Source organism: Rhamphochromis longiceps, linkage group LG7 (assembly GCF_057381845.1).
Source record: "Rhamphochromis longiceps isolate RC_006_pf linkage group LG7, R_longiceps_female_GT1.1, whole genome shotgun sequence".
NCBI lineage: Eukaryota > Metazoa > Chordata > Actinopteri > Cichliformes > Cichlidae > Rhamphochromis > Rhamphochromis longiceps.
In genome coordinates this window covers 40,664,009-40,690,763 of record NC_140563.1, presented here as the reverse complement: position 1 = coordinate 40,690,763, position 26,755 = coordinate 40,664,009, and the positions used below count along the sequence as shown (strand labels likewise).

Here is a 26,755-nt window from a genome sequence, read left to right as displayed (position 1 = left end):
ATTGTTTAAACTTTTATTTTATTGCTTAAAAGAAATTGTATTTAAAGTCACATCAACACGTGTACTTTCAAGTGGAGTTGTGAGATCAGCTGATTGTCATTACTTTCTTTCCATCCCAGGTGAGTTTCAGTGTGCCCATGGGAAAATGTGCATCCCTGAGGTTCAGGTGTGTGATGGGAGGTGGCAGTGTCAGGACCATTCAGATGAAGCTGACTGCCAGAAACCAATCAAGAGCTGTGAGCATCGTTGTGCTGACGGGAAGCGCTGCATCCCAAAGAAGTTCCTGTGTGATGGAGAAAAAGACTGTGTGGATGGCTCAGATGAAGTGGGCTGCAGTAAGTACTGAAAACTAAAACTGGAATAGCAAAGCAGAGTAACTGAATGTTTCAATAAGGTTTATTTGATGTTGTCCCAGGTTACAAAATGAAACACCAGTTTAATAGTTTCCTTTCTTTGCAGACTACAACACTGCAACAACCAAGGCTCCTGCTTTTCCTTTTGCTTCACCGTGCACTCCTCCTTCAGTTCTCTGCCCTCGATCGTCACTGTGCATCTCTCAAAATCAGCTGTGTGATGGACAAAGAGACTGCCCTGATGGATCTGATGAAAATGACTGTGCGGTCCATTGTGTAAACCCAAGTAAGTGCTTGAATGTGCCATGAAGAAAAGGCTTAGTCTACACATTTAGCCAAGAAATAAAGACATGAGTTTTGAAAAAGTTATATTTTGATCTGTAAGGTAGATTGTTATGCTTGTTTTTTTTTCTCCATAGCTGACTTTCTCTGTAAGGACCATATGGGCTGTGTCTCCAAGAGTCTGGTCTGTGATGGACGCCGTCATTGCCAGGATGGATCAGATGAGCTGAACTGTCCTAGTGTGACCGCTCCTGCAGCTCAAGATGTGCTGCAGTGCCGCAGGAACGCAAAGATGTGTAGTGATGGCACAGAGTGTGTTTTACTCAGCCACGTATGTGATGGAGAGAAAGACTGCATGGATGGATCTGATGAGAATGACTGTGCGGTCCAGTGTGTAAACCCAAGTAAGTGCTTGAATTGCTATGAAAAAAGGCTTGGTCTACAGAATCTAGCTAATTATTTAAGATGTGATTTTAATTGTCAGACAGTTTTAAAAATAATAATCATTTTGAATATTTATTCAGTCTCATAGCTGTTCTGTATAAGCATAAGTAGTTTGGAGGCAGTTTTTTTTTTTTTTTTTTTTTTTTTTTTTTTCTTTTTTTTTTTTTTAATATATATCTTCAGCTTGGTATCTTTGTTTTGTTTTTTGATTTTTGTTTTTTCCCCTCTCCATAGCTGACTTCCTCTGCAAGGACCATATGGGCTGTGTCTCCAAGAGTCTGGTCTGTGATGGACTCTCTCATTGTCAAGATAGATCGGATGAACTGAACTGTCCGAGTGTGGCCGCTCCTGCAGCTAAAGATGATGTGCTGCAGTGCCATAGAAATGCAAAGATGTGTAGTGATGGCACAGAGTGTGTTTTACTCAGCCACGTATGTGACGGAGAGAAAGACTGCATGGATGGATCTGATGAAGAAGGATGTCCAGGAATTTGCAAAAAAGGTTGTTTCACTTTACATGTAATCTTTCTGTGTCTGAAAATAGCTTTTTGACCCTGACAGAGTGAACTTAATGTTATTGAAAATGATAACATCTGTTTTACTTTAAAACTTGTACATGTGAGGGTGCAAATGCAAGCGACTTCATCCTTGATTGTCTTCTTTCTACCCCAGGTGAGTTTCAGTGTGCCCATGGGAAAATGTGCATCCCCGAGGTTCAGGTGTGTGATGGGAGGTGGCAGTGTCAGGACCATTCAGATGAAGCTGACTGCCAGAAACCAATCAAGAGCTGTGAGCATCGTTGTGCTGACGGGAAGCGCTGCATCCCAAAGAAGTTCCTGTGTGATGGAGAAAAAGACTGTGTGGATGGCTCAGATGAAGTGGGCTGCAGTAAGTACTGAGAAGCTGCAATAGCAAATGAATCTAACAAAGCAAATTTACTATAAATTTTTTTTTTGATTTTTCTATTGTCTTAACTCTTGCTAATAGATTAATAGACATTACATGCTAAAGCTAACAGTTTGTTCTTTCCAGATCAGGCTGCTGCTCCATCAAAGTCTCCTGTCTTTACTGCATCACCTTGCGTTGCTCCTTCAGTTCTCTGCCCTGGATCATCACTGTGTATCTCTCAAAATCAGCTCTGTGATGGACAAAGAGACTGCCCTGATGGTTTTGACGAAAACGGCTGTGCTGTCCAGTGTGAAAACCCAAGTAAGTGGTTAAATTACCATAAAGAAAGGTAGCATCATTCATGCAGCCACATCCAAACTTGGATGTGCACTTGCTGTTTGAAAGATTCAAAGAGAAGGTGAAGTTCTTTATTTTGAATCATGTTTGTATTTTCATCAAGCATCATAGGCGCTCTGATATCTTGTAGAAGCAGCTTACATTAAATCCTTCAAGTGTTGTCTCCAGTGTTATATAGCCACCTCTGTGCTTCTCAAACTTGCACCTTTTTGTTCCTGCACATCAGATGACTTCTTGTGCAGCAACCAGAAAAAATGTGTCCCTGGAATGCAAGTGTGCGACGGCCGAGCCCAGTGTCCCGATGGCTCTGACGAGAAGCTCTGTCAATCACCAAATCCTACTGCCACCTGTAAGATGCGGTTAATCAAAGAAAATGTGTGACTTGATCGTTTGCTTGCCCAAACAGTCTGCCCTTTAACGCATAATGTTCTCTCTGTCAAGCCTCCATGAGTGGCTTCGGCACCAGACAAACTCCTCTCAGATGCCGCATTGGTTTCAAACGATGTAAAAATGGCCATGAGTGCGTTATGTACAGCCATGTGTGTGATGGGGAGAAGGATTGCAGTGACGGCTCAGATGAAGAGGGATGTGTGGCTGGTAATTTCTAAGTGTATAATTTTCATATTATTTGTATCATTTCTTGTATTCATCTGTTGAATTATTTTAAAGACTGATTGTAGTGAGCTAGTAATAGATGGAACACTATAAAGTACTTCCATGTGCCCTTTAGTTAAAGCAACTATATTAATTTATAATGCAGAAATGGTATCTTGAAGTCTACAGCACTGCTGATTCATTTCATTTAATATTTTTGTAGACGGTGCCAGTATGGCTACTGACACAGGAACACTCGGCTCAACTGTATCTCCTTCCGTCAACTTTCGCACAGAGCAGCCTTGCATCAGTCCTTCAATTCTGTGTCCAGATTCCACTTTGTGCATAGAACCAGCACATATATGTGATGGAAAACAAGACTGCCCCGATGGCTCCGATGAGAAGTGCATGAAGAAGTGTCCTGATGACAGAGACTTTCTCTGCAAGGACCGAAGGGGCTGTGTCTCCAAGAGTCTGGTCTGTGATGGACTCTCTCATTGTCAAGATAGATCGGATGAACTGAACTGTCCTAGTGCAGCCGCTCCTGCAGCTCAAGATGATGTGCTGCAGTGCCATAGGAACGCAAAGATGTGTAGTGATGGCACAGAGTGTGTTTTACTCAGCCACGTATGTGATGGAGAGAAAGACTGCATGGATGGATCTGATGAAGAAGGATGTCAAAATACTTGCAAAAGAGGTTTGGTTTTTTGGTTTATTTCTTTATTTTTCCAATTTAAACTTCATTTAGTTCATCTTTTAAATGTCTGAGCTTTGTTTTTTGATGATGATGATATGAGCTTAATGTTGCCTTGTTTAAACCTGTACATGTGAGGTTGCAGATGCAAATGGCTTCGTCCATGATTGTCTTCTTTCTACCCCAGGTGAGTTTCAGTGTGCCCATGGGAAAATGTGCATTCCCGAGGCTCAGGTGTGTGATGGGAGGTGGCAGTGTCAGGACCATTCAGATGAATCTGACTGCCAGAAACCAATCAAGAGCTGTGAGCATCGTTGTGCTGACGGGAAGCGCTGCATCCCAAAGAAGTTCCTGTGTGATGGAGAAAAAGACTGTGTGGATGGCTCAGATGAAGTGGGCTGCAGTAAGTACTGAAAACTAAAACTGGAATAGCAAAGCAGAGTAACTGAATGTTTCAATAAGGTTTATTTGATGTTGTCCCAGGTTACAAAATGAAACACCAGTTTAATAGTTTCCTTTCTTTGCAGACTACAACACTGCAACAACCAAGGCTCCTGCTTTTCCTTTTGCTTCACCGTGCACTCCTCCTTCAGTTCTCTGCCCTCGATCGTCACTGTGCATTGCTAAACATCAGCTGTGTGATGGACAAAGAGACTGCCCTGATGGATCTGATGAAAACGGCTGTATGGTTCATTGCGAAAACTCAAGTAAGAGTAGAAGTTACTATGGAGAAAGCTACCAGAATTCACTCTAGGGGAGTTTTTTTTTAAAATGAAGTGCTTGGTTGTGAGCTTTGAAATCCTAAATAACCTTTTTTGTTCCTGCATATCAGATGACTTCTTGTGCAGTGACCACAAACAGTGTATCCCTGAAATGCAAGTGTGCGACGGCCAAGCCCAGTGTCCCGACGGCTCTGATGAGAAGCACTGTCAGTCACCAAATCCCACTGCCACCTGTAAGTCGAGACAGAAAGCAGACCAGCACATGCAACTGGGAAATTACAGGAATATTATATTGATCCTTCTCCCTCCACTTGTAGTTCTAGCTAAACAAAAACCCCAACTCACAGCTGATGCACTTTCTACACCCAATAGCAACCATAGTTTGAAACATCATACTAACTAAAACATACACTGCTAAACCAACAACTGAAAACAAAACTAGAAAATCTCCTAATTTGCTGTTACTTTGCTCACCTTTCAATCTAAGCTAGTTTCTTTTGATTTGTTATTTTTCTCTTTGCCAAGCCTCTGACGAGCTCAGCACCAGATCGACTCCTCTGAAGTGCCGCAATGGTTTTAAGCTGTGCGACGACGGCCTGGAGTGCGTCATGTACAGCCACTTATGTGATGGAGAAAAGGACTGCAAGGACGGGTCAGATGAAGAGGGATGTGCTATTCAGTGTAAAGCAGGTGCCTTATATATATTTTTTTTTTCTTTTTTTTTCCCTTTTGAGTTGGAAAAATACTGATCTAAGGTTTTAATGGCAGGAAACATGTCTGATTATCTTGAAGGAAAATGGTCTTTCTCTTTCCCAGGTGAGTTCCAGTGTTCCCATGGGAAAAAATGCCTCCCACAAGAGCGAGTGTGTGACGGGCAAAATGACTGTCTGGACCGATCTGATGAAACTGACTGCTCAGTTATGATTGAGGGCTGCCATCAGCGCTGTGATAATAATACTCGCTGCATACCAAAGAGCTTCCTGTGTGATGGAGAGAGAGATTGTGCTGATGGGTCAGATGAGGAAAACTGTGGTGGGTGCCTTTCAGAAATTTCAGAAAAGCAAAGCATGCAAACGTGAAATTACATCCACGTTTATTTTCCTCTTTCCAGGTTTGGTGTCCTGTGCGGATCATCAGTATCGATGCGTTAGCGGTCAGTGCGTGTCTGAGGCACTGAGATGTGACGGATATGCCGACTGCAGTGACGGCTCTGATGAGCTGCACTGCTCGAGGCCCCCACGCTGCCTCACACAACTCCGATGCCCACACACTCATGAGTGTTTGCAGAAAGAGTGGCTCTGCGATGGCGAGGACGACTGCCAGGATGGTTCAGACGAGAAGGTGGGGAATGAAAGTCAAGTACATCTTGATTTGTCGAGCTAAGAAGAAAGGGAATGCTTAGAAAAACAGAGCAAAGCGTGTAATCATTATCATTTCTGTCCAGAACTGCAATGCTCCTCCAGCAAAGTGCTTAAAGTTCCAGTGGCAGTGTGGAGACAGCATTCAGTGCGTTCCTCTGTCATGGAGGTGTGATGGGAGGAAGGACTGTTACAATGGCATCGACGAGGAAAAATGTAAGCATGTTCACTGTTGATGTCATAGTTCATTGGACGGATTCACACACATTTGATTAGTTAGAAGGGGAACTCATCATTTTCAAAGTGACTGTAATTTGAATCCCTAATTTGTGCATTTTTATTTTTAATGAGTAAGAGTATGCCTGTGGTGCTTCAAATGACCCACATTTTTGCCCATTAAAATGAGAGAATTTCTATCCTAAAAACCTCTTTTCTGTTTCTGGATGTTTTTAAACTAGAGGAAATCCTCGGTTTTATTCACTGTTGGGAAGCTGTGTAGTTAGAAAACAAATTACACACATTCACCATTAATTTTAATTGTATTTTTCATCTATTAATCTTCACAGGTAGCCAGAAAATATGCCCTTCTCATCTTTACCAGTGTGGCAGTGGAGAGTGTGTGGACACTAACCTGGTGTGTAATGGCGTCACTAACTGTGCTGATGGGTCAGATGAGGGTGTGAATTGTGTGCAGCACAGCTGCTCCAGTCCATCGGCTCCCTTATGCGACCACAGCTGTGTCAGCACACCGTATGGTCCGGTCAGTGCAGAACAATGTGTATTTGGTTATCTGGCAATTTCTCATAAATGGTAACTATATGTATCATCACATCTCTGCTGAACTTATCCTGGAAATGTCATCTTCCCGTATTTTTCCAGAAGTGCTACTGTGCTGCGGGTTTCAGACTGATGTCCAGAGCCACACACTGTGTGGACATCGATGAGTGTACAACAACACCTCATGCCGTATGCAACCACATTTGTCGGAACACCCGTGGATCCTACAGCTGTCATTGCCACCCTGGCTTCTACCTGGAACCTGATAACAAAAGCTGCAAGACGAAAGGTGCAGTTGGTCTGGATGCATTCTGTCTCTAAATGACTCTTTCTCCATCATTTTGTCACTATTACCACATCAGGAACATCACTGTCACTTTTTTCCCCCACTAAAATCAGTTATATTTTTCATAACATAGGCTCATCTGAGCAAAAGGCACTAACAGTCAAAACCTATTGTGTCAAAACATACAAAGTCAGTCACTTCAAGTATTGTTCATACACAAAAGGAGATGTACATGATTTATTTGAAATGTGACAGTATGATTGCTGAATGTCAGAAAAGCAAAATTAAACTATATTTATCAGAGAACACGGGGGAAAAACAGACTGAGGCCATGGAACAAACTACTGTATATTACATCAAAGTCCCACTGCACTGAGCTACTCCTAACTTGCAAACGGCAGCAACTCTATGTATTTATGCATTGTAGACAGGATCAAGACAAGCTACGTTCAAACTGGGCATCAGATTGTGGAAGAAAAGTGATTTTAATAACCAGGCAGGTTAGTCTGTGTATTAAGAAAATGCCATGACAATTTCTAGGGTATACAGAGAAGGGTCACAAAAGAGAAACTATCCAGTGACAAGCAGCTCTCTGGGTGAAAATGCCTTGTTGATGTCAGAGAACAATGGCCAGACTACTTTAAACTAATAACTCAAATAACCGCTTGGTGCAACCAAGCTATGCAGAAGAGCATCTCTGAGCACACATGTCGAACCTTGAAGCAGATGGACTACAGTAGCAGAAGACCACACTAGGTGCCACTCCTGTCAGCTAAATATAGGAAACTACAATTTAAGCTACAGTTCACACAGGCTCACCAAAACTGGACAACAGAAGATTGGAAAAAACACTGTTCACAAAAACCCTCCATGGTCACCAGATTTCAATCCTATAGAGCAGTGGTTCTCAAACTTTAGTAGTATAGGCCTATTTAACACCACATACAGTTTACACAGACAATTTTATTTCTTATATGAGTGTTATTTATTGTAACTGTCATAAACAGGATGTGACATAATGATAAAAATAACACCTGTACTGCATTAAAACATTCACAGCAGGTGGGATATCCAATCTTTAAGTGATGACCTGATGAACCCTGCTCCCGGGTCCAAACTACTCTGAGTCTATTAAGGATGTTGTGTTTTTTTACATGTTTTAATGCTTTGAATCTTCTATTTAATCTGAACAAGCTCCTGAAAAAAGTCAGGGATCACTGTCGGCCTCTCTCTGTTTTTATTACCACTATTCATTTTAAAGCTCCGTTTTTAAAACCTTACGATGTAACTACAGCCCAGCCCATGCAGCAGTATGTTAATGACTAACCTTATATCTCAGTTGTTCTCCTGACTGAAGTTTGGTCCGTTTAGAGCATCCTGCCATGCGATTGAATTTGTCCCTAACCACCGCGAACCCTCACGTTAACCTTTATGGAGTGGAAAACGTTAGTATTCATCCTCCAGCGTCACTGTGTTTATATTATGCTAACTATAGCTGTGTAGCTAGCCACCACACAGCACATCATTATATACCAGCTAGCCCAACTTCAGTAACCCTACAAACGCCACTGCTGTTTCGTTTTCGGTCTTCATTCAGAAGCGATAGCAGAGCTGTATGTTTTAATTTTTGCTGTGGTGGTTAAGACGCTGGATTTTTGGCTTCGTGGTTCGTGCACGTTGAAGCCCAGTTTGCTCTGCATGGCATTTCAGCCAACAACACAAAATGCCATCGTGTGGTAGCCTCACTGGATCCGCTGTCCACTTGCCATTTGATGACCCTCGTCCGGGACCTCCCCACCCACCCAAGGGAAATACACCACTCTCAAGGTGCTGCTGCTGCCACATAATAGAAGTGGATCGCATTCTCACAAGCATCAGGTGCTTCGGCATCCACGCAATAGTTCCCGACTCACCGACGGCATCTCCCGCGCCCCCACCAATTCTCCCAGGGGTCTTCAACTCATCGATGGTGGCTGGGATTGCGGCACTGCGGAAAAAGGCCTGTGTTTTTTACCATCAGAGTGACAGAGCCGTGCTGCCTTTGCAGTTTTAAGGCCCAGGGAAACAAGCCCTTCAGCGCTCTGTAGCGGCTGTGATGATAAGGAAAGGCTGCTCTTCATAGAGGACTCGCGCTCTGAGACATTTTCTGATTGACTTCGGCTCCCAGAAGAGCTTCTGGTACTCTCGTGTCATCTTTGCATACCTCTACAATTGTATATAATTTAATCTTAAACAAAAATTGCAGATTTCCTGCGTACCACCAGAGAGAGCCCAAGTACCACTGGTGGTACACGTACCACAGTTTGAGAAAGACTGCTATAGAGCACCTTTGGGATGTGGTGTAGCAGAAGGTTTGCATCATGGATGTGCAGCCAGCAAATCTGCAGTAACTACGTGATGCCAGCATCTCAACACGGACCAGGAATGTTTCAGCACCTTGTTGAGTCTATGCCATGAAGAATTGAGCTTCAAACTATAAGCTTCCATAGTTTTTAGATGAGAAAGTAATCAACACATTAATAAAATGTATTTAGTAGTGACTTATGTTTAGAAAGTACAGACTTGGACAGTCTTTGGCCTTTAGTTTTTGTGTGTGGTTGTATCACTTCTTCTACAGAAGACACACAAAAGTAACTTTGTCATGTTTCCTCCTAGATGAGCCCTTGCTTCTGGCATCAGTGCAGTCAGACTTGTTCCTGCTGGGAGTCCATAGTGGCACGCTGCGTCTCCTCACCTCTACCAGTCGACCCGCCTTCTCACTGGATTATCACTGGGTTCAACAAAGGATTTACTGGCTGAGCACTGACTACCAGAGCATCCGCTGGGTCGACATGAGAAACCCAGACAAAAGAGGAAACTTGGTCAAAGGTAAAATTTCGTAATCTGGGCCTGTGTGTGTGAATTTAAAAATTGGAAATGTAGTGAATCTACTTAATTTAGGACCTCACTGGACCTCACTTAAAAATATAGATAGATTCAGATGGTGAACCATCAGAATCTGAGATGCTGTTATTAAATCTCACAGGTGTGAAGTCTGATTTTATCGCAGTGGACTGGGTGGGTAAGAATTTATACTGGGTGGATGGCCTGGTTGGTCAAATTCTGGCAGTGAAACTCAGCAACGCCACAGTGAGGTCTCAGGACTGCACTGTGGTCCTGGGAGAAGATTTGGAGCAGCCAAGCTCCTTGGTTCTGCTGCCACATAAAGGGTGAGTTTCTCTGCTTTGTGCATTTATTTTGTAATACGAAAGCACTCCAGCTTCGACATCACAGACATGTATTGTATAATTAATGTTCTTAGGCTGATGCTGTGGTCTGAGATCGGCAGCACGCCTCAGATTAAGCAGTCTGGGATGGATGGTTCAGAGAGGAAGGTGGTTGTGAGCCACAGTTTGAGTTGGCCAGTCAGTTTGGCCTATGACCTCCTAGATAACAGAGTGTACTGGGCAGATGAGAAACTGCGCTGCATTGGCTCAGCCTCTCTGGATGGAGGCAACATCAAGGTATTTGAATGTCAAACCGCAAAACAAGTAGAACCCAGAGACATAAGAAAGGCAAAACAGATGTGGTGTCTGAGATGCCTTTAATAGGCCATGTTACTAATAATCTGTCTTAAAGTTTATGATTATGGATAGTATCCCAGCAGTTATGCAATATCACAACACATGTGTTGTGATATAATGTAGTAATGGCTTTCTTTTACTAGATCATTCAGTTGGCTGAAACGCCAAACCCTTTCTCAGTGGTGGTCTTCAATGATCGTGTTTTCTGGTCTGACACAAAGAGAAGAGTCATACGCTCAGCTGACAAGAACACTGGGAAAGACCAAAAGGTTGTTCTGAAGAGACCGGGACAGCCATTTGGGCTAAAGGTGAACTCCGACAGTAAAATGAAGTCACGTTTGATCAAAGACTGTCACCGCTTATGAGTCTTAATGTTAAATCTTCTTCTCTCCCTAGCTGATGCATGCCCTTTCGCAGCCAGCTGTGCCCAGTTCTTGTGACCATCTGCGCTGCTCCCATATTTGCCTTCTGGCCCCCCCGGTGACGGGCAGATCAGCAGTATGTCGATGCCCGAAGGGTCTGCTGCTTTCCAAGGACAACATCACCTGCTCTCAGCCCAGGGATTCATCTTTCATCCTGCTCCTGTCTCAAAACACAATTTACCAGGTGACATGTTTTGTAGTGATGTTAAGGCCTTCCATCCTGCAAAACCCTTCTAGACAACACATTTAAGAAATTAGGTCTTCTGCTTTGTTCCACTTTAAATCGCACCTCCCTGCTACTGGCAGATTTACTTGCGCTCCTTGCGAAGGGATGGTATCGCCCTGAAAAAAATGCCAAACAGCAGAGTCTTGGCCCTCCCGGATATAAACGAAGCCATGGGGCTAGATATCTCCACCCAGGAGTTGTATGTGGCTTATGCGGGATCTGTGGATGTTCTGAAAATGGGAAGCTACAGGTCAAGACAAGGACTCACACCTGCTGGACAAGTCCTAAAGCTGAAGGTATGCTTAGGGCGAAAGTCTTGTATTTAATGGGAAAACAGTAGGATGTTAAACCCTGAAGATGTAACCATCTGACATTTAATTTAAAGTTAATAATCTAACTCTACATAATGGCTTTAGTTGGTGATTACATCAGCCTCAGCTCTCCAATAAGTGTCACTTTCTGGCGAAACTTTAAGTCTGGAAGCTATCCCTCTCTGTCTTATAAGGATGATTCGGTCACGGCTCTGGCAATTGACTGGGTGACCTCTAACCTCTACTGGAGCAGCAGCTCAAGGCCCAACATCCATGTGACATCCCGCAATGGTGGCTACACCACGTCTCTCCTGCAAGGATCACTGACGGTGAAGGCAGTACTTATCATATTTCTGCTCAGACGTGAGCGCTTACATCTGATGTTTTCATGGGTCTTCTCAGTCTGCTGTGATATTTGCCATTTGTTTTTATAAATGTTCTCGATCAAAGTTTATTTACTCGCTTTTTCTTTGGTGTAAACAGACTTCTAAATTGTTGTCAGTGAAGTTTTCACATTTGCAAGTATTGGTTCATATATAATAAAAATGTACTTTTAGCTACATCTTTATTGTATTACCAGTCCTAAAAATAATCCACATAGGAAAAGAGACTGCTAACACACACCTTGCTTTATGCTCCCTTCCTTGCCAACCCAATGACCTTCTCATGTTAAACGTTTAATGTTTAACAATTGTCTTTTCAGCTTGCCACATCCATCGCGTTACATCCCTCCTCAGGTCGACTTTGCTACACAGCAGTGGTCATGGCAGGTGGGAAGAGCCTGACGGAGGTGGTCTGTGCCTGGATGGATGGCCGGAACAAAGCAGTGCTGTGGGGAAAGTCGAGAGTCCCCAACTCCCTGGTGTTCGTTAATAATGGGACCAGAATCTACTGGGCTGACATTGGTGAACAGTTAAACGCACAATAAAACAAAAAACCTCCCACACACTCATAAAGACCGGGACAAATTTGCATTCAATTCCTCTGAGCAGTAACTCAACACAGGATCCTAATAAAGAAGTGGAAAAAACTGTATAGTAATGACATATATGAGATGAGAGTATTTTTCTTTGATAATCCTGTTTCTGTGTTTGCCTCATTTCTTTCTTCAGATGGAGTGATCAGCTCCATTGGAGTGGATGGTTTGGGATATAAACAGTTTAAGGCAGGACCTGATCTGATTATGTCCTTGACAATTACTGAGAACATCCTGTTCTGGGTCACACAGGGAAAGGGTAAGATACTTTTTGCTTTGATGTGTTTTCAAACACCTTGTTTAGTTGACATGACATCATATTCAGTGATACTAGCAAATGGCTGAAGTGCTAAGATATTTATTTGTACAAAGGCTAGTGTAGAGATTAATTTTTTATTTTATTTTTTGGAGGGGGGGTGTTTTTGTTTGTTTGGGGTCTTTTTCTTATTTGAATTTGTATATTAATGTTTTGTTGAAATGTATCTTTAGTATTTTATTTCAATTTGAAATGTTAAGATATTTGCATTTATATAAAGGTTTGAAAAATTTTTGGATGTTGTTTTACTGGCAATTGATGTGAAAAATTTCGTTACTTTGGGATTAAGTCAATGGGGTTTTCCTACCATTTCACTCTAATCACTTCATAGCCTTCTATCACCTTTGCTTCATCTTTCTTTTTCCCATTAAGGCAACAGTTGGCATAACAAACTAATTTAAATGTGAATAGTTTGATCTTTTTCTCTGCAGTCTCCACCATTCAAACACATCAAGAAATGAGTCCCCCTCCCCCCAGAACAGATTTGCTGATTTCTGTAGTATTTTTTTTTTTTTGGTTTTTTTAAATTGTACTTTTCAACTTGTGTAGATGTGACCAAGCTGTGGTTCAGTGATGGCCTCCAGCCTAAACAGTTGTGGTTTGAGACAAAGACCAGCGTGGTGGAAATCAGAGCTCACAGCAATGACACCCAGTCAGGTAGGTGGAAAAATAAGTTGACAGAAAGCAGTTGACAAAATATGGGACATGAATATTTTTACACTTCTGTCAACAGAAATTATCTCCCAGCTGTATGATGGTATGCATGAAAGCCTAGATTAAGCTTCTGCCAAAAAAGTATCAGTATGCCCAATTAGAGGTTTAGTACATCCTTCTCTTTACAAACCATATACTATGGTGCACTGTGGGGAAAAGTGGGTAGATTGCAGAATAAGTAGGTAGAACAGTTAGGACTACTGAGTGGACGCTATGTAATGCCACTATGAGAGAAGGTGAGGTATGACGGGCATGAGAAGAATCTGAATAAAGCACTGTTACAGGAAACCGAGAAGAGATGTTACAATAGCTGACGCCATTTCCAAAGTCAAAACTGGTTGCAGTATGACACCAAAAAATTACATTTTTGGTTTCAGTCAGTCTCATAGAAGGCGAGAGGTATTGATCACATAATTTCAATGAAAGCAATCTGTGTGTGTGTGTGTGTGTGTAATGTGTTGAAAACTAAAGCCATGTGCATTTAGCTTCTTTATGATAAGTATTCAAATGGAACAGATTGGCAAAGAGTGCGATAGTCAGGGAGATGAAGAAAGTGGGCAGGAGTGCTCTGAGGCTAGGTGTACGGCAAAGGAAAAGGCTCATCTTCAGTTTTATTTGAGGCTCGATAATCTTGCCTGACAAACAAAGAAGTGAACTGGTACGATTTCCAAGGAGGGAGATGCACAGAGCTGTCATAACTACAGAGGGATAAAATTGAGCTTTACAATGAAGATATGGGAAAGAGTTGTTGAGGCGAAGTTAAAGAGACTAGACAATTGGTGAGAAACAGTGTGGCTTCATAATCTTAAAGAGCTCTATAGATGCTTTGAGACTGATGGAGAATTACAGAAGGACCTGCACACTCTTCATGGATCTAGAGAAAACGCGTGATGGAGTGCTGAGGAAAAAAACTGCAGTACTGCATGAGAAAAGTGGGTCTAGCAGAAGTATAAGAGTGGTGCAGGGCATTTGAGAGAGCAGTGAGACTGAGGTGAGGTTTGTGGTGGAATGACAGATGGGTTCAAAGTGGGGGTGGGATTGCATCAGGGCTCTGAGCCTCTTCTTATTTTGAATGGCGATGGGCAGGGCAATGATGAAGAGCTCCTCCGAAGACTGAACTCCTAGAGGAGAGCAGTTTGAGAACAGGTTTGTGATACATGTTTAGCCGCATTAAATGAAGGTGGTTGTTTGGGTTAGTGCGAACAGACTGCATCTGATTTTACAGTCGTTTTTGATGTCCATCACTGGTCGCCAGATCTATCAATTTCCTGTTGAAGAGCCGTGAGCTTCTCTTCCAAGATCTTATCCATATTATGTTCAATGAGTACAGCCTAAGTACTCACAGCCATCCCCATCGCTTCAGTCATAGCAGCTAGCCTTGTGGGGTTTTGAACAGCTGCAACTGCTTTCTTTAATCTTCGATAAGCCAGGGTCAAACCAGCTCTGATCAGCAAGAAGCTTGTTATCATGGTTCAGAATAGGTAAATGTCTTCAATCGATAGTTCTGCCAGGCATGCAATGCGCCAATTCCACCACCCATCCATCGTGTATCCGGCAGAGAATATCCCTCCAGGACAGTCGGGCTTTTCCAAACCCCGGCTTCTAATCAAGAAGAGTGTCAATTGCATTTAGGGATCAGTTGATCAAATGCATAATTCTTCTTTAGGTTTTAGTGAACAGGACTGAGAGATTCTTCTGGGAGTTAGAGTTTTAAATGAGACTAGACAGAAGACATGAAGCCAAGCAAGGAAAGATAAGGGAGGGAGAAAGATGTGGCCTTCTCGGTCAAGAGCCAAGAGAGAAGAAATGAGCAAGACTACTAAGGAGGTTCACAGATGTAGTGAAGAACGACATGTAGATGGTTGATGTGTCGTACTTCACTTCACCTATACAAATTAGTATTACCAGAGACTTGTTTTTTGTTTTGTTGTTGTTGTTGTTTTCGTGTGCTCCCAATCCCAGTCCCAAGCCTGGATAAAGAGGACGCTTGCATCAGGATTACTATTTTGGATAATTGGATAATGATATGTAATCAAAATTAATTTCAGACTAATAAACAAGCAACCAGTAGATTTTAGGGTGTGTATTATCTGAAGCCTAGTTAGTGAAACAGCTTTGTGCCAAATCCAAGTAGACAAATCATAAAAACTATGTTAATCACACTACATGTTTTCAAACCATCATTAAGGCATTTACTCAACTGCTGAGACGCTGCCATCAGGAAGCATTTATATCTATTCTTTGGCAGTTAGACAATTCTAACTCACTGTTGCCTCTTTTTTTTTTTTCTTCTTTTTTTAAAGAACAAGGCAAAACCAGCTACTTGCAAAACAGGAATTGTAATAACTGCACACTTTTTTTTGCCTTCATTATTTTTCTTGTTCCTCTCCATTTCAAAATGGAGGAATCTGGCAAAGTGTGTCACAGTACAGTGTAGGCAGAATGAATAGTCTCACTTAGGCAGAGTTGGAGCCGAATTGATGGCAGGGTGATGTGATACCTGCGGGGGGGGTGTCTGGCTGTGTGCTGCAGCGGGAAAGGGTAATGATACTGGGGCTGTGGTATGCATTGTACACTTATTCTCTTCACCCATAACCCTTTTTCATAATATGCACATGTAATACATATATCATACATAAACTGGAGGTTTTGAGTATTCTTTAGCCCATACATACAATGAAACTCTAATTACTAACAGAAATAATGTACTTTATGAAAGTCTGTATAAATGGTAAATAGCACTTTTCTGTGCAGAATCCATCAATGTCAGAAACGTGGCTACAAGATGAGTAACATGTAGTGATGTCTAATGAATAATCAAGGTTATATAAAGTTATTTGTGTTGGGTACTTTACAGGATTTTTTTTGTATTAGGCAAATTCCCGAAAAGCCAGTAGTTCTGGAAGCTAAGGAAGATGCTATTTTATACGTAAATGTGGTGTTACCATGACTCCTGAGATATTTTTAAAGAAAAGTGCTTCAGATAAATTTGAGCCTGCATGCTGTAAATACTGCTTACTCGTTTCCTCCAGGAAGCAATAGCTGCTCCAAAAACAATGGAGGGTGTGTCCATCTGTGCCTGGCCTATCCCGGAGGTAGGATGTGTAAATGTGGGCGTGGCTTTTACACCTTAAATGTCACTTCTTGTGCCCCAATTGCCTCCTGTGCCCCTGGAGAAGAATCCTGCTTTGACCGCAGCCAGTGTATCAGCAGGAGCAAGTTCTGTGATGGACAGGTTGACTGCCTGGACCAGTCGGACGAACAGGACTGTGAGTTTTCGACCAGAATAAAGAAGCAGTATTAAGTGAACTTAGTTTGTCATGCCCTGAATACAAATATTAATTCCACGTTAAACTGCCTTGTTTCGGAAAGTAATGGGGGGCTATGGTAAGATGGTATGACAGTCTTATTTGAATTAACCTGAGTAAAAAGTGTAACACTATCCTCCAGATATTTAACAGAACTCCAGAATAAATTAGGTCTACACAATTTGCCAAGTTACCTTTTACAAATGGGCACATGCTTTTCTCGCGCCTGCCAATTAATTTGGTTGAGACGAGGTATTGCCTGAGTACATCTTGAAGGAGGCAACATGCATGAGTCAGTTGCTCAAAATGTTCCAGTCTATCTACGGTGTTCCTGCAGGAGAACATTTACAAAGGCTTTGTACTATTTAGTAGACAGCTTAAAGGCTCACTAATGTCCAACCTGAGCCACATTGACACGAGTCACATTTAGCTCCAACAGGTTAAAATCAAAAGCTAATATAATGTGTCTTAAAGGATCAGCACAGCACTGGGAAAACTCATCTTAAGTTTTGAAGGAAAGATTGAAGCCACTATCACATGTCTATAGTCAATGGGAATAAATCGCCAGCAGCCTGTTGGCTCCGGTTAGTGTAAATGTTTGAAATGAGGAAACTGCTAGTCTAGATCTGTCCAAATGCCAAAAAAAACAATGAAGCTACACATGCACCTATGTTTACCAAGCAGCTCATTTCAGTCACTGACGGTGACTTTCTCTTTAGGTCCAACTTCAAACACTGCCTCATTTGGAACTGAAGACACTGATGGCCACCCTCTGGATTCGTCATCATCTACATCCAACACAGACAAGAACTCTGTCTCATTTCAAGACTCTGCCTCCTGTGATCTGCAACGCTGCAGTAGTCATGGGAACTGCATTGTGGAGGGTAAATTCACTCGCTGCCAGTGTCTGTCTGGTTACAAAGGAGAGTTCTGTCAAGAGGAAGAAAGGCAAAGCCATGTCGGGGTGATCCTGGGTGTCTTCTGCCTCATTGCAGTGCTGATAGTCGCCGGATTCATTTTCACTAAAAGGTACTAATTGCAGTAGAGGGAGAGACCAACTACTTGCTTACCCAGATTGTCTTTGTCTTGAAAGAAACTGAACTGAAAAGTCGGCTCCTGCAGTGATTAGTGTTTGAAAAACATTTTTGGATTCGTAACTTGGTGAGTAACGTCCAGTAGAAAATTAAAATGTGGCTTCCAATTTCAACAGGAGAGGATGGGAGCTCACCAGAAGCAGATCCGCAGACAAGGAAAATCTCATGGCCAACATGGGTCTATCGAGTGATGTAGAGTCTGACTCTGAGGTAAACTGTTATTCCTGTGAGAACTGTTGCATTTGAATTAAAAGCCAAAATACATGATTTATTAATTGTTTGTCTCCTCCTTCAGGAGGTGGACTCCCCAGCTGACGTAAACCCTCTGGCACAGCTCGATTAGACTACTCTACTCTGCACTAGCTGTTGTGCTAGCTTTATAGCAACCTGGAAATTCTCAGGCCTCATGTGTAATTTGTGAGGATGCATTTCAGTGGCTATGAAAATGCTGAAAAAAAGTGCAATTTTATAGAATGAAAGTTCTCACTATTAGCGGCTGCTCTCAAATTTATAAAAATTTTCCACAGGCTGATTTGATTGCTGGGAGTGGTTTGGTAAATTTGCTGTGTCATATAAGTGAGTCAGGAGAGACGAGCTGAGCTGAATCGATAAGAGTTGAAATACAATAATAAAAATAAAGACGTTAAATCACTTGAACCAGATTTTCTTTATTTGCAATGTGCTCAGTGTCTCGATCTCTGACATTTCTCTCTTTAACCATTTGTGTACACAGTATGTTTTACATCTTACACTCCTGGGAGAGTTCTCACAATGGGGCGTATCTACTTAAGATTACATTCTGTTCCTGCCAACACTGAATGTCTGCCACACTTTTTTTTTTTTTTTTTTTTTTTTTTTTTTTTTTTTTTTTTTTTTCCCCCCCTTTTCAAGGTGAGTTCTTATCCATTCATCAGTTATTCTGATACCAGTTTTAAACAAAAGCTTACTTGTTTCACTTTTGTTCCTGGTTTCCACTCGGTTTCTCCCTGGAACATTTGTTGCTGTTTGTTTTCTGTCATTCAATCTGATTAAAAGCTGTTTTATCCTGAAACTATGAGCATGCATGGTTTTTAATTTGACAGTATTGCTTGTTGCCTTAATACTGTAAGTTGGAGGAAGAGAATTTTCAATAAAATAACTTGTTGGTAATTACTATCTCAATATCCTTGGTATTGAAACATGGACACAGCTGGGAGTATGAAAAACTGAAATGTGAGAAACTGTTCAGAGGCTTTGTAATCAAATGACCTAATTCAAATGAGGTGTGGTGTTTGGCAAGTGTCATGCATTACCTTCACTCTGCCTCATACTGGGGCCTGGGAAAGCAAACATGACATATCAAATGGTGTCAGTGGTTGACACTACTTCCTTTTTTTTTTTTTTTTAAATAAATTCTATTCATAAACTGATGCGCTTTTCTGCAGACATTATTTTTCTTTTTTTTTCTTAAACTTTTTTTTTTTTTTTAATTTAGTTTCAACATGGTTCTCTCCATTACATTTGTTACACAGTGCTTTGTGACTTGTGTGAGAAAAGCGCTCTACAAATAAACTTTACTCACTCAAATTCCTAGTAGGGCAAGTATCTGAATTTCAACCCAATACACTCCCAGTTCTAGTAAAGAGGAAAAACTGGTTTCAAATTGCCAGGTTCAAAATGGTATGCCTTGACATTTCAATTCCTTTTATTGCTACTACTCAAATGTTGATTTTCAGGGCGGTTAAGCTGGCAATTAATTTATGTTTAGCTTCAGACCACAGAAATACTTGGTTATTTTTAGGAAATTGTGATGGCTTGGGTTCAAATACACCAGAACATTCCTTAAAAATGTGTGTCAGTTCAGGGATTAGTTTAGGTCCTTGCACTTCATTGGGTTTAGGTTATGGAGGTGTGTCACTTTGGGTGTGTCTCCAGGGTTAAAGGTAGACGCATTCATCTGTTTACCTCACCTGGTTTTGACGAGCAATAAAGGTAGGGTGAGCATGGGTGGTGGGTGCCAAAAAAGGGATTAAACATGTTTTGGTTTTTGTAAGTAATCTCTTTGCTTAACTTGGTAGATGGCCTGCTACATGATTTATGAATCTACTAATATATCAATTTAGAAACTGGCTATTTTGAAAGTATCTTTATGACTCTGCAATTTTATGCCTACTCTGTGTTCTACTCTTCAATTCAAGTAGATGTCTTAGATGTAGCGCCAACAAGTGTTTTTCACTTCCTCGGTCCATGCATTTAATTGCCAATCTGCAGTGTCTGGCTACATGTTGAGCCGATCTGCCACACCTGAAAGAAATATGAATTTCCTTCGGAAATAACTTGTGTTCCTCAATAGGCTTTGCTCTAAAACCTCTACTTTAGAGGATGATACTTTTTATGTATCAAGCATTGCTTTCCAGGGCTTTCCACTGTCTTGGCAGGTAAGAAGCAGTGAGTAGTCAAGATTTCAAGCTCAGATTATCGTGAGTAAAACCAAAGCTGGGGTCGTTTGTTACTTGTCAATTACATAGATGCATACATATTCTTTGAGTCCCACTGGAATCCATTTGTCCTGCAAACTGTGAGCTTCTCCACAGTGGGCTTTCCTCTAGCTTATTCCAAATATGACAACTCTGGGAGACAGCAAGAATTGATGGGTATCTTTCAAAGACTGTTTCCAAACTCTTAGCTTTAAGGGTTTCTTTGTTGCTGAGTTTTGGGATGTTCTCCTGGAGTGGCATAACATTCTTTGACACTAGGAATGAACACATTTGCAAAATGAATTCACCCTCCATGCTCTGTGGACTCCTAGCCATTTTATCTTCAAATCCATCTCTTCTTGAGCTGAAAGATTAAACACTTGAGTTGAATTTTGAAACGGAGCTTTCTATGACCAATAATTGTCTGGTCAGCCATCAAATTGCAGCATACCGACACTCAACATTTCCCTCCACTTGAAGTATTTTGTGATGCCTTGGATACCTTGAGGGTTGGAGGAAAGCTTTAAATAAAACTGTGGCTGCTGTACTACAGAAACACTCGTTTTAGACAGGAGTAGCATCTAGCTGTTTTCTCCCTTTTTCATCCTGATGTTGAGAGATTAGCTGGTATTGTTAACCTGACAGTAGATATCCCTTGTTTGGCTTGAATTTCATTTGTTCTCAAACTTAACCTCTCACTTAACTGTTCAAAATGCTTGCAGACGGTTTGTGTGCGTGTTCTTCATTGGGTTTTAGTCGTGTAACTTTGGGTGTGTCTTTAACGATAAAGGTAGTTGCATTCACCTGTTTACCTCACTTGGTGATGACAAGCAATGAAGGTAATGTAAATATTGGGGTGACACCTTCTGTTGACTGCAGGTTGTTTGTATTAATTTACCCTGCACCGACTTATGGTTTGGAAAGTACCAGTGGTTGAACAAACAGCTTGGAAGTCCATGCAGTTTGTTTTGAGCAGTCATCTTATGAGTGTTCATATTAAAATATTCAAACTATTCAGAGTCTAACTGCAATTCATCATGTACATGATAATGAGTCAAGTTTGACAGTCTGAGAGCAGAGATGGCACAAAGCCCTTAACCTTTTTCATATCAGACGAGACAGCAAAATAGTAGTCCACTGAGGTGCTGTGCTGCAATAGCCATGAGATAATGACTGTGATTTGTGCCGACTAATTTATGTTTGTTAAGAGCCAGTTGATGAACGGTTACAATAACACGGCTCCACATGTGAACATGGAATTTAAGAGGCTTCTGCTGAAAATAACATGACAAAAAACATGTCTTGAATATAAATGAACTTTCTTAGAATATTGCAAGAAAGTTCATTTATATTCAAGTGAACCTGAAATGCCTGCAAGCAGTTTTAGTTGCGTGGCCCCCAGCCTCTTACACGTGTCAACAGTATTTATATAACATGTGCATGAATGTCTGCATGTTACGCAGACATGTCAGTCATGTCAGGTCTTGCTACCCGAGTCCTGTTCTTACTTGCTTTCTAATCCTTCCATCCACCCACTAGGCTAACAAGCACACCAACTGCATTTCAGTACAGAAAAGGGTGCGCAGACCTCTTGCCTGGCTTTTTCTATGTCACATAATTTTTCAGCCTTCCTGTGTAATGGTTTATTGTCTGAAATACATCACACAAATAAAAATTGGTAGTTCCCACGGATGCCAGAAAAATGAATTTTTGTGAAACGCTGTGACTCAAACTTTGAGATGTCAAGTTTCCATACAATCCCCATGAAATTTAAAGGTTCTACATCCGTGTCAGAGAGGTGTGTGTGTGTGTTCCTGTCTAGCTATCTTTGTGAGGTTTAGGCATTCATTTTTAATGGTTAGGGTAAGGGGCAAGGGAAACCATTATGTCAATGAAGGTCCTCACTAAGATAGCTAAACGGACGTGTGTGTGTGTGTGTGTGTGTGTGTCGATTTTAAAGATAAGACTGAGGGAGGAGTGTGTGCATAAAAACACAAGCAGGTATTCACAGCTTTCTTCCTCTTCCCGCCTTCTCTTTCAGTGAGGGAGCGTGTAACAAAAAGGGAACTTGAAAAAAATTGACCAACGTCATCATTCAAACAGACACCTGGACAATCCTGCGACTAAAATTCCACTGGCAGCGTTTTAGGACTTCGTGGCTGACTCCTTTTTGCTTCTGTGAGTATATGGCAAGTTCATTTTCTTGTACAGTGTGTTCCTCTGTCGTGTTACTCCTGCGCCTGCCTTGGAGCTAGAGAGGAGCACAATGCTGCTGGGAAACCAGAATAACAAGATTCTTGTTTGTAAGTACAATAACGTCCACATCGGCACTTATTGATCACAAAAAAGCTGGTTTGTAGATGTTGGTCTCTTAAGCGCATTTATTGTAGCTTACTTGAGCAGTTAGGTCACCGTCCTCGGACAGCTTAGCTTAAAATGATGTGTTCAGAATCTAAAAACAGTTGAACATACTTGGAACGCATGGCTGAGAAAGAGTTACTTATTCTGTTGATTTGATGTGTAGGCTACCTGAGAAGAAACTGTATTTGCCGTAAGAATAGATGTGCAGCCTTCACAACGTTTCATGCAGTGGTACGTACTGCATGAAACGTTTTTTTTTTTCCCCCTTTGGTCATTTGTTTGTGATTTGAAAGTAAAATATTCTGTATACAACAGGTCTTCCTTCCTACACTCTTACACACACAGTTTGGGGGGTTTTCCCACGTGTATAAAAACAGAAAAGTATAAAAATGAATATTTGTCATTTCCGATAATACTAGTACTACTTTTTTAAATGTTGCATTTAAAAAAACAAACAAAGAAAATCATCACATTTCAAGATTATTCTCCTTTTGTTTGGTCAGCAAATGTTATGGTAGCAGAGGTTAGATTAATTTTTGGGCGGGTTTCTAACCATTCATCCCATTTTCCCCATTTTCTCTCCATCTCTTATTAGTGTGCCTCCAGCTAGTCCTTCGTTTAAGATGACCACCACTTCCCTTCCTCCCGAAGGGAGAGGCATCAGCCCCAACCTGTCCGCCTGTCGAGAGTCTCAGTGTAACAACCATGGTAACTGTGTGACTCCTCCTGGTGGTGGTACAGATCTACTATGCAACTGTGATCTGGGCTACAAGGGTGACTCCTGCGGGGAAACGGTCAATGGAGCGTTAGGTTTACCTTTGACCCTCAGCGTGTTAGCCGTCCTCATTGGCCTCGCAATCCTGGCATTCGTCCTTGCCAAGTACCAGCAGAGAAAACGGAAGCAGCGAAGGTACTGACATATTGCACATGATTCTGTAAAAACGCATGTATCTAGAAAAGCTTATTTTCAGCATTTTCCCCGATTTATGAACATGTGTACTTGATTTCTTGCCAGTCTGAAGAGTGGGGTTATAGAAGTGACCTTACATTGGGGTGTGTTAAATAGAACTATACACAACATCGTCTTTTGATTACTTGCCTTGGATAGTACAAAAACTGAACTTTTCCCAAATTCATATCAAACTAACTTTTGATAATTTTAATGTATGCCTTTCTAGTACTACAGCACACAGCTATACAAATTTGTTTCCAACTGACAACTTCTCAAATTTTTATTTAACCAGGAGAGAATATAATCTGTAGATTGAAGGTGGATGTATCCAGTATGACACCAGTTGACTGGTTTGAAGCCTAAAGCTGAGCATTTTGGTCTATGCTATGCTTTAGCCTTTGCTGGAGAGTGTGGGGGGGGGGCGATTGGACCCGAACCCGGGCCGCTATCCTCCAGCCATGCGACACATGGTCTCCTGCTCACCCACCAAGCCAAACCGGCCCCCTCTAATAAGCACTTTCTTGATGGATTTTATATGTTCAATTACTACTTTCAGGTCATATTGGATGCAATATTTGGTCATTCTAATAGTCAAAGGGATTATGTAATGTTTGTTCAATGGCAAATGATGTAAATTGCTAGCCAATAGTCTAGTTTTAGTCATCTGGTTTCAAAACGCAAAGACGGTGACTGCAAAAAAGATAAAGACATTATAGCAGGGCTTCACTAACCAAGTGGTGAACTCATGGTGGCTAGCCCATCTTTTATACTGTTATATTATATCTGTAGGATATATCCTCTTATGTACAGTCTACATGGGATATGAGTGTGTGTGCACAGTAAAAATGGACTGTAATATTACCTCAGAGTGACTATACAACCAAGAAGGTTGTTGTTTTTAGCCATTGTTGAGTTAAATAAAAGATTAAGGTCCTCCTGCTGAAACATGAGCAGGAGGAGGAGTTAAAATAACAGAAATGAAAAGCAGTATTTTGCTTAATTTAGATTTTCAAACAATTGAAACAATTTTTTTTTTCCATCACATTAGTGCCTTTCCATCACAGCAGAGCTGTGTATGTAATGTTTTGTTTTTTGTTTTCTTGGGTTTTTTTTTTTTTTTAAATTTTATTTAATTTTTTACTTGGTTATGGTTATTCTCACTTTTTCCCCTAGTGTCTTTGCTAAACGAATTAAGTCACTAACTTCGTATCCATGATGAGGAAAATTCACAACAAAATGAACTTTTTTTTTTCTTTTTTCTTCAACAGGAAACTACTGGAACAAAAAGCCTAAAACAGTGCTGCTTAACGTGGATAACTGTCGAACAGAACGTTTGACCTACTTTGATGATCAAATTGTGGCTACTATAAGAATTATTCTGCAGCATCCTGGAGACTCTAGCACCAACTTCACAAACTGAGTGCCAAGGCATATGGGAGAGTCGCTTCCTATATAGTATTTTTCCATTTATATAAATGTATCCATCTCCAGCTGCGTCGTATCGCAAGCCTCATGCTTATTAAACTTGTGCCTCATCTCGGAAAACAACAAGACTGGATAATTCTGTTGACCTAATTTTAAACTTGGAGTGAAAATGTCTGTATTCTAATCAGCAGCAGCTTCCTTGATCACATTTCTTGGATGCTAAGGCATGCTTCTGCAATTAGTTTAAACTCTGACACTTGTTAGTAAATTAATGTAAATGTTCATCCTCTGTGAGGGAGCTGCAGTTTAGTTTAAGTAAAGCAAGTGGTTGTTATTTTTCTAGTGAAGGCTTCTAACAGAGATAACACTTAAGATAACTCTAGATTGTTTAACGGGCTAAGTCAGAAGCTGATTTGATGCCATACAGTTTTTATAAAAATTTATGTAGAAAATATGCACTTTTTTTCCACTCGCGTGGGTTTATTTCATTTCATTCAGTACATACTTTTGTACCGTGTGCAGTTGCTGCCTGTTTTGTATTGTTCCCCTGGAATTTCTTTCTTCTAAGCGTGTGTGCGCGCCTTTTAACACTTCAGGTTTTTCGGGAAGTATTTCTACCTATTTCTAAGTGCCCTGTCTTTGATGCTGTTGTAACAAAAAAGCACCAGTACATCACTGGCCTGCTTTTACTCTCATATACGGCTATGCTTATGAAAATAATGCATGTAAATCTGTGCAGACACAATCCTGCAGAGCTGTCAACAACATGCGCATATTGTACAGATGATAGGAGAGTGGTCAGAGCAGATTTCAATCTTGGCATGTTTAAAACTTGACAGTACATGTGCTTTTAAATGAGTTCGTGTGCTCTTTGAATTTCAGCCTACAAACTGATTACCACTCAGTACACTTCCGGTCCTGTAAACATGAAAACTACATAGCATCTTGGTGCTGAATAATTAGTCAAGTTCCTCAAGCTTGTAGCCAGTGTTAAGTGCCTACTGTATTAATTCTTTCACATGTTCACAGTTGTCATGTTTCACCTGGTGAATACTGATAATCACAAATGTAAACTAATCATCAACAACTCAGTAATGTTTTGCAAATGTCTGCTTCTCTGACAACAGGGTAAAACTGCAAAATGTTAATGTTACTGTAGATTTTCAGAGCTCCCATATACAACACTCAATATTGTTAAGATTATCATGTTTTTGTGTGTACATGTGTTGAATTTTTATATGAATATGACTATTGTTGATGAGCAGGGTTTCTCAATGTATGCATTCTCAAGTGTCTTCCACTAGCTTGTAAACCCTTTGAATTATATAGACAGAAGAGAACATCTCACTCTGTGGGTTTTGTTTTGGGGGGGCGGGATTAACTGGACAGTCTGCTTATATTGCAGGGCGTCACAGTGTTTTATCACTCAGGGTAGGCTGTCTTTGAGCCCCTGTTACAGTAAACCTCTTTTTCTGGCATCCAGTGACATGATAATATCAGGTTCGGTGTTTACTAAACTCAGACATGATGGCTGTGAACATTCAATCCTCACAGGCTGAGAACCTAACCAGTTTTGCCATATAATAAGATGTGTAACAACAAAAAAGTGGAAGCATCTGCCTTCAGGGTATAACTAGGTCAACACTTGCTGTCCTAATAAGGGACAGACTTTGCATGCTTGTTTGCAGAAGGAGGAGCTACTTGTATCATGGCAATTAGAAGTACATCCCACAAGTATAACTACTCAAGATTACACAAATTCCTCATGAGTCGGCTTTTGGCTGTATGGTCAGCCACTGTATGCAGGAAATGAGGATATTGTTTATCAGACTGATTTGAACCTAAATGCTGGGAGCAGTAACACAAGACGGTACTAT

The 26,755-nt window shown here is 41.1% G+C and overlaps 2 protein-coding genes across 5 annotated transcripts in view; both read left to right on the top strand.

The window, feature by feature from the left end:
- The window catches only part of lrp13b (low-density lipoprotein receptor related-protein 13 b), a 28,707-nt gene extending 10,044 nt beyond the window's left edge, over positions 1-18,663 (top strand). Inside the window, exons 23-54 of the mRNA XM_085413658.1 lie at positions 120-335; positions 460-639; positions 773-1,039; positions 1,314-1,580; positions 1,751-1,966; positions 2,111-2,287; positions 2,550-2,672; positions 2,765-2,920; positions 3,141-3,614; positions 3,799-4,014; positions 4,139-4,318; positions 4,444-4,566; positions 4,859-5,023; positions 5,150-5,365; positions 5,445-5,674; positions 5,778-5,907; positions 6,258-6,451; positions 6,571-6,757; positions 9,410-9,622; positions 9,780-9,963; positions 10,056-10,257; positions 10,461-10,625; positions 10,714-10,923; positions 11,046-11,261; positions 11,471-11,605; positions 11,980-12,181; positions 12,389-12,511; positions 13,118-13,225; positions 16,315-16,551; positions 17,310-17,619; positions 17,801-17,894; positions 17,980-18,663. Coding sequence (XP_085269784.1) covers positions 120-335; positions 460-639; positions 773-1,039; positions 1,314-1,580; positions 1,751-1,966; positions 2,111-2,287; positions 2,550-2,672; positions 2,765-2,920; positions 3,141-3,614; positions 3,799-4,014; positions 4,139-4,318; positions 4,444-4,566; positions 4,859-5,023; positions 5,150-5,365; positions 5,445-5,674; positions 5,778-5,907; positions 6,258-6,451; positions 6,571-6,757; positions 9,410-9,622; positions 9,780-9,963; positions 10,056-10,257; positions 10,461-10,625; positions 10,714-10,923; positions 11,046-11,261; positions 11,471-11,605; positions 11,980-12,181; positions 12,389-12,511; positions 13,118-13,225; positions 16,315-16,551; positions 17,310-17,619; positions 17,801-17,894; positions 17,980-18,027 — 6,164 coding nt within the window. The 3' untranslated portion in view covers positions 18,028-18,663. The remainder of the gene's footprint in view (positions 1-119; positions 336-459; positions 640-772; positions 1,040-1,313; positions 1,581-1,750; positions 1,967-2,110; positions 2,288-2,549; positions 2,673-2,764; positions 2,921-3,140; positions 3,615-3,798; positions 4,015-4,138; positions 4,319-4,443; positions 4,567-4,858; positions 5,024-5,149; positions 5,366-5,444; positions 5,675-5,777; positions 5,908-6,257; positions 6,452-6,570; positions 6,758-9,409; positions 9,623-9,779; positions 9,964-10,055; positions 10,258-10,460; positions 10,626-10,713; positions 10,924-11,045; positions 11,262-11,470; positions 11,606-11,979; positions 12,182-12,388; positions 12,512-13,117; positions 13,226-16,314; positions 16,552-17,309; positions 17,620-17,800; positions 17,895-17,979) is intronic.
- A 3,471-nt stretch (positions 18,664-22,134) lies between these two features.
- On the top strand, positions 22,135-26,755 carry LOC146665868 (uncharacterized). Of its 4 annotated transcripts, none has more exons than XM_085413654.1 (4): positions 22,135-22,318; positions 22,665-22,732; positions 23,097-23,411; positions 24,722-26,755. In XM_085413654.1, exons 2-4 carry the CDS (start codon positions 22,725-22,727, stop codon positions 24,744-24,746), a joined length of 348 nt encoding a protein of 115 aa, XP_085269780.1. In that variant the 5' UTR covers positions 22,135-22,318; positions 22,665-22,724; the 3' UTR covers positions 24,747-26,755. The 4 variants fall into 4 exon arrangements, with proteins under 4 accessions (XP_085269780.1, XP_085269782.1, XP_085269783.1 ...); XM_085413655.1 differs by lacking the exon at positions 22,135-22,318 and adding an exon at positions 22,359-22,443; XM_085413656.1 differs by lacking the exon at positions 22,665-22,732 and having other exon boundaries at positions 22,140-22,318.

What these genes read in the sequence shown, in the direction of transcription:
- LOC146665868 (XM_085413654.1), top strand. An exon ending in AGAAAACGGAAGCAGCGAAG is followed by an intron (nt 23,412 to 24,721) that starts GTACTGACATAT and finishes TTTCTTCAACAG; the next exon opens with GAAACTACTGGAACAAAAAG.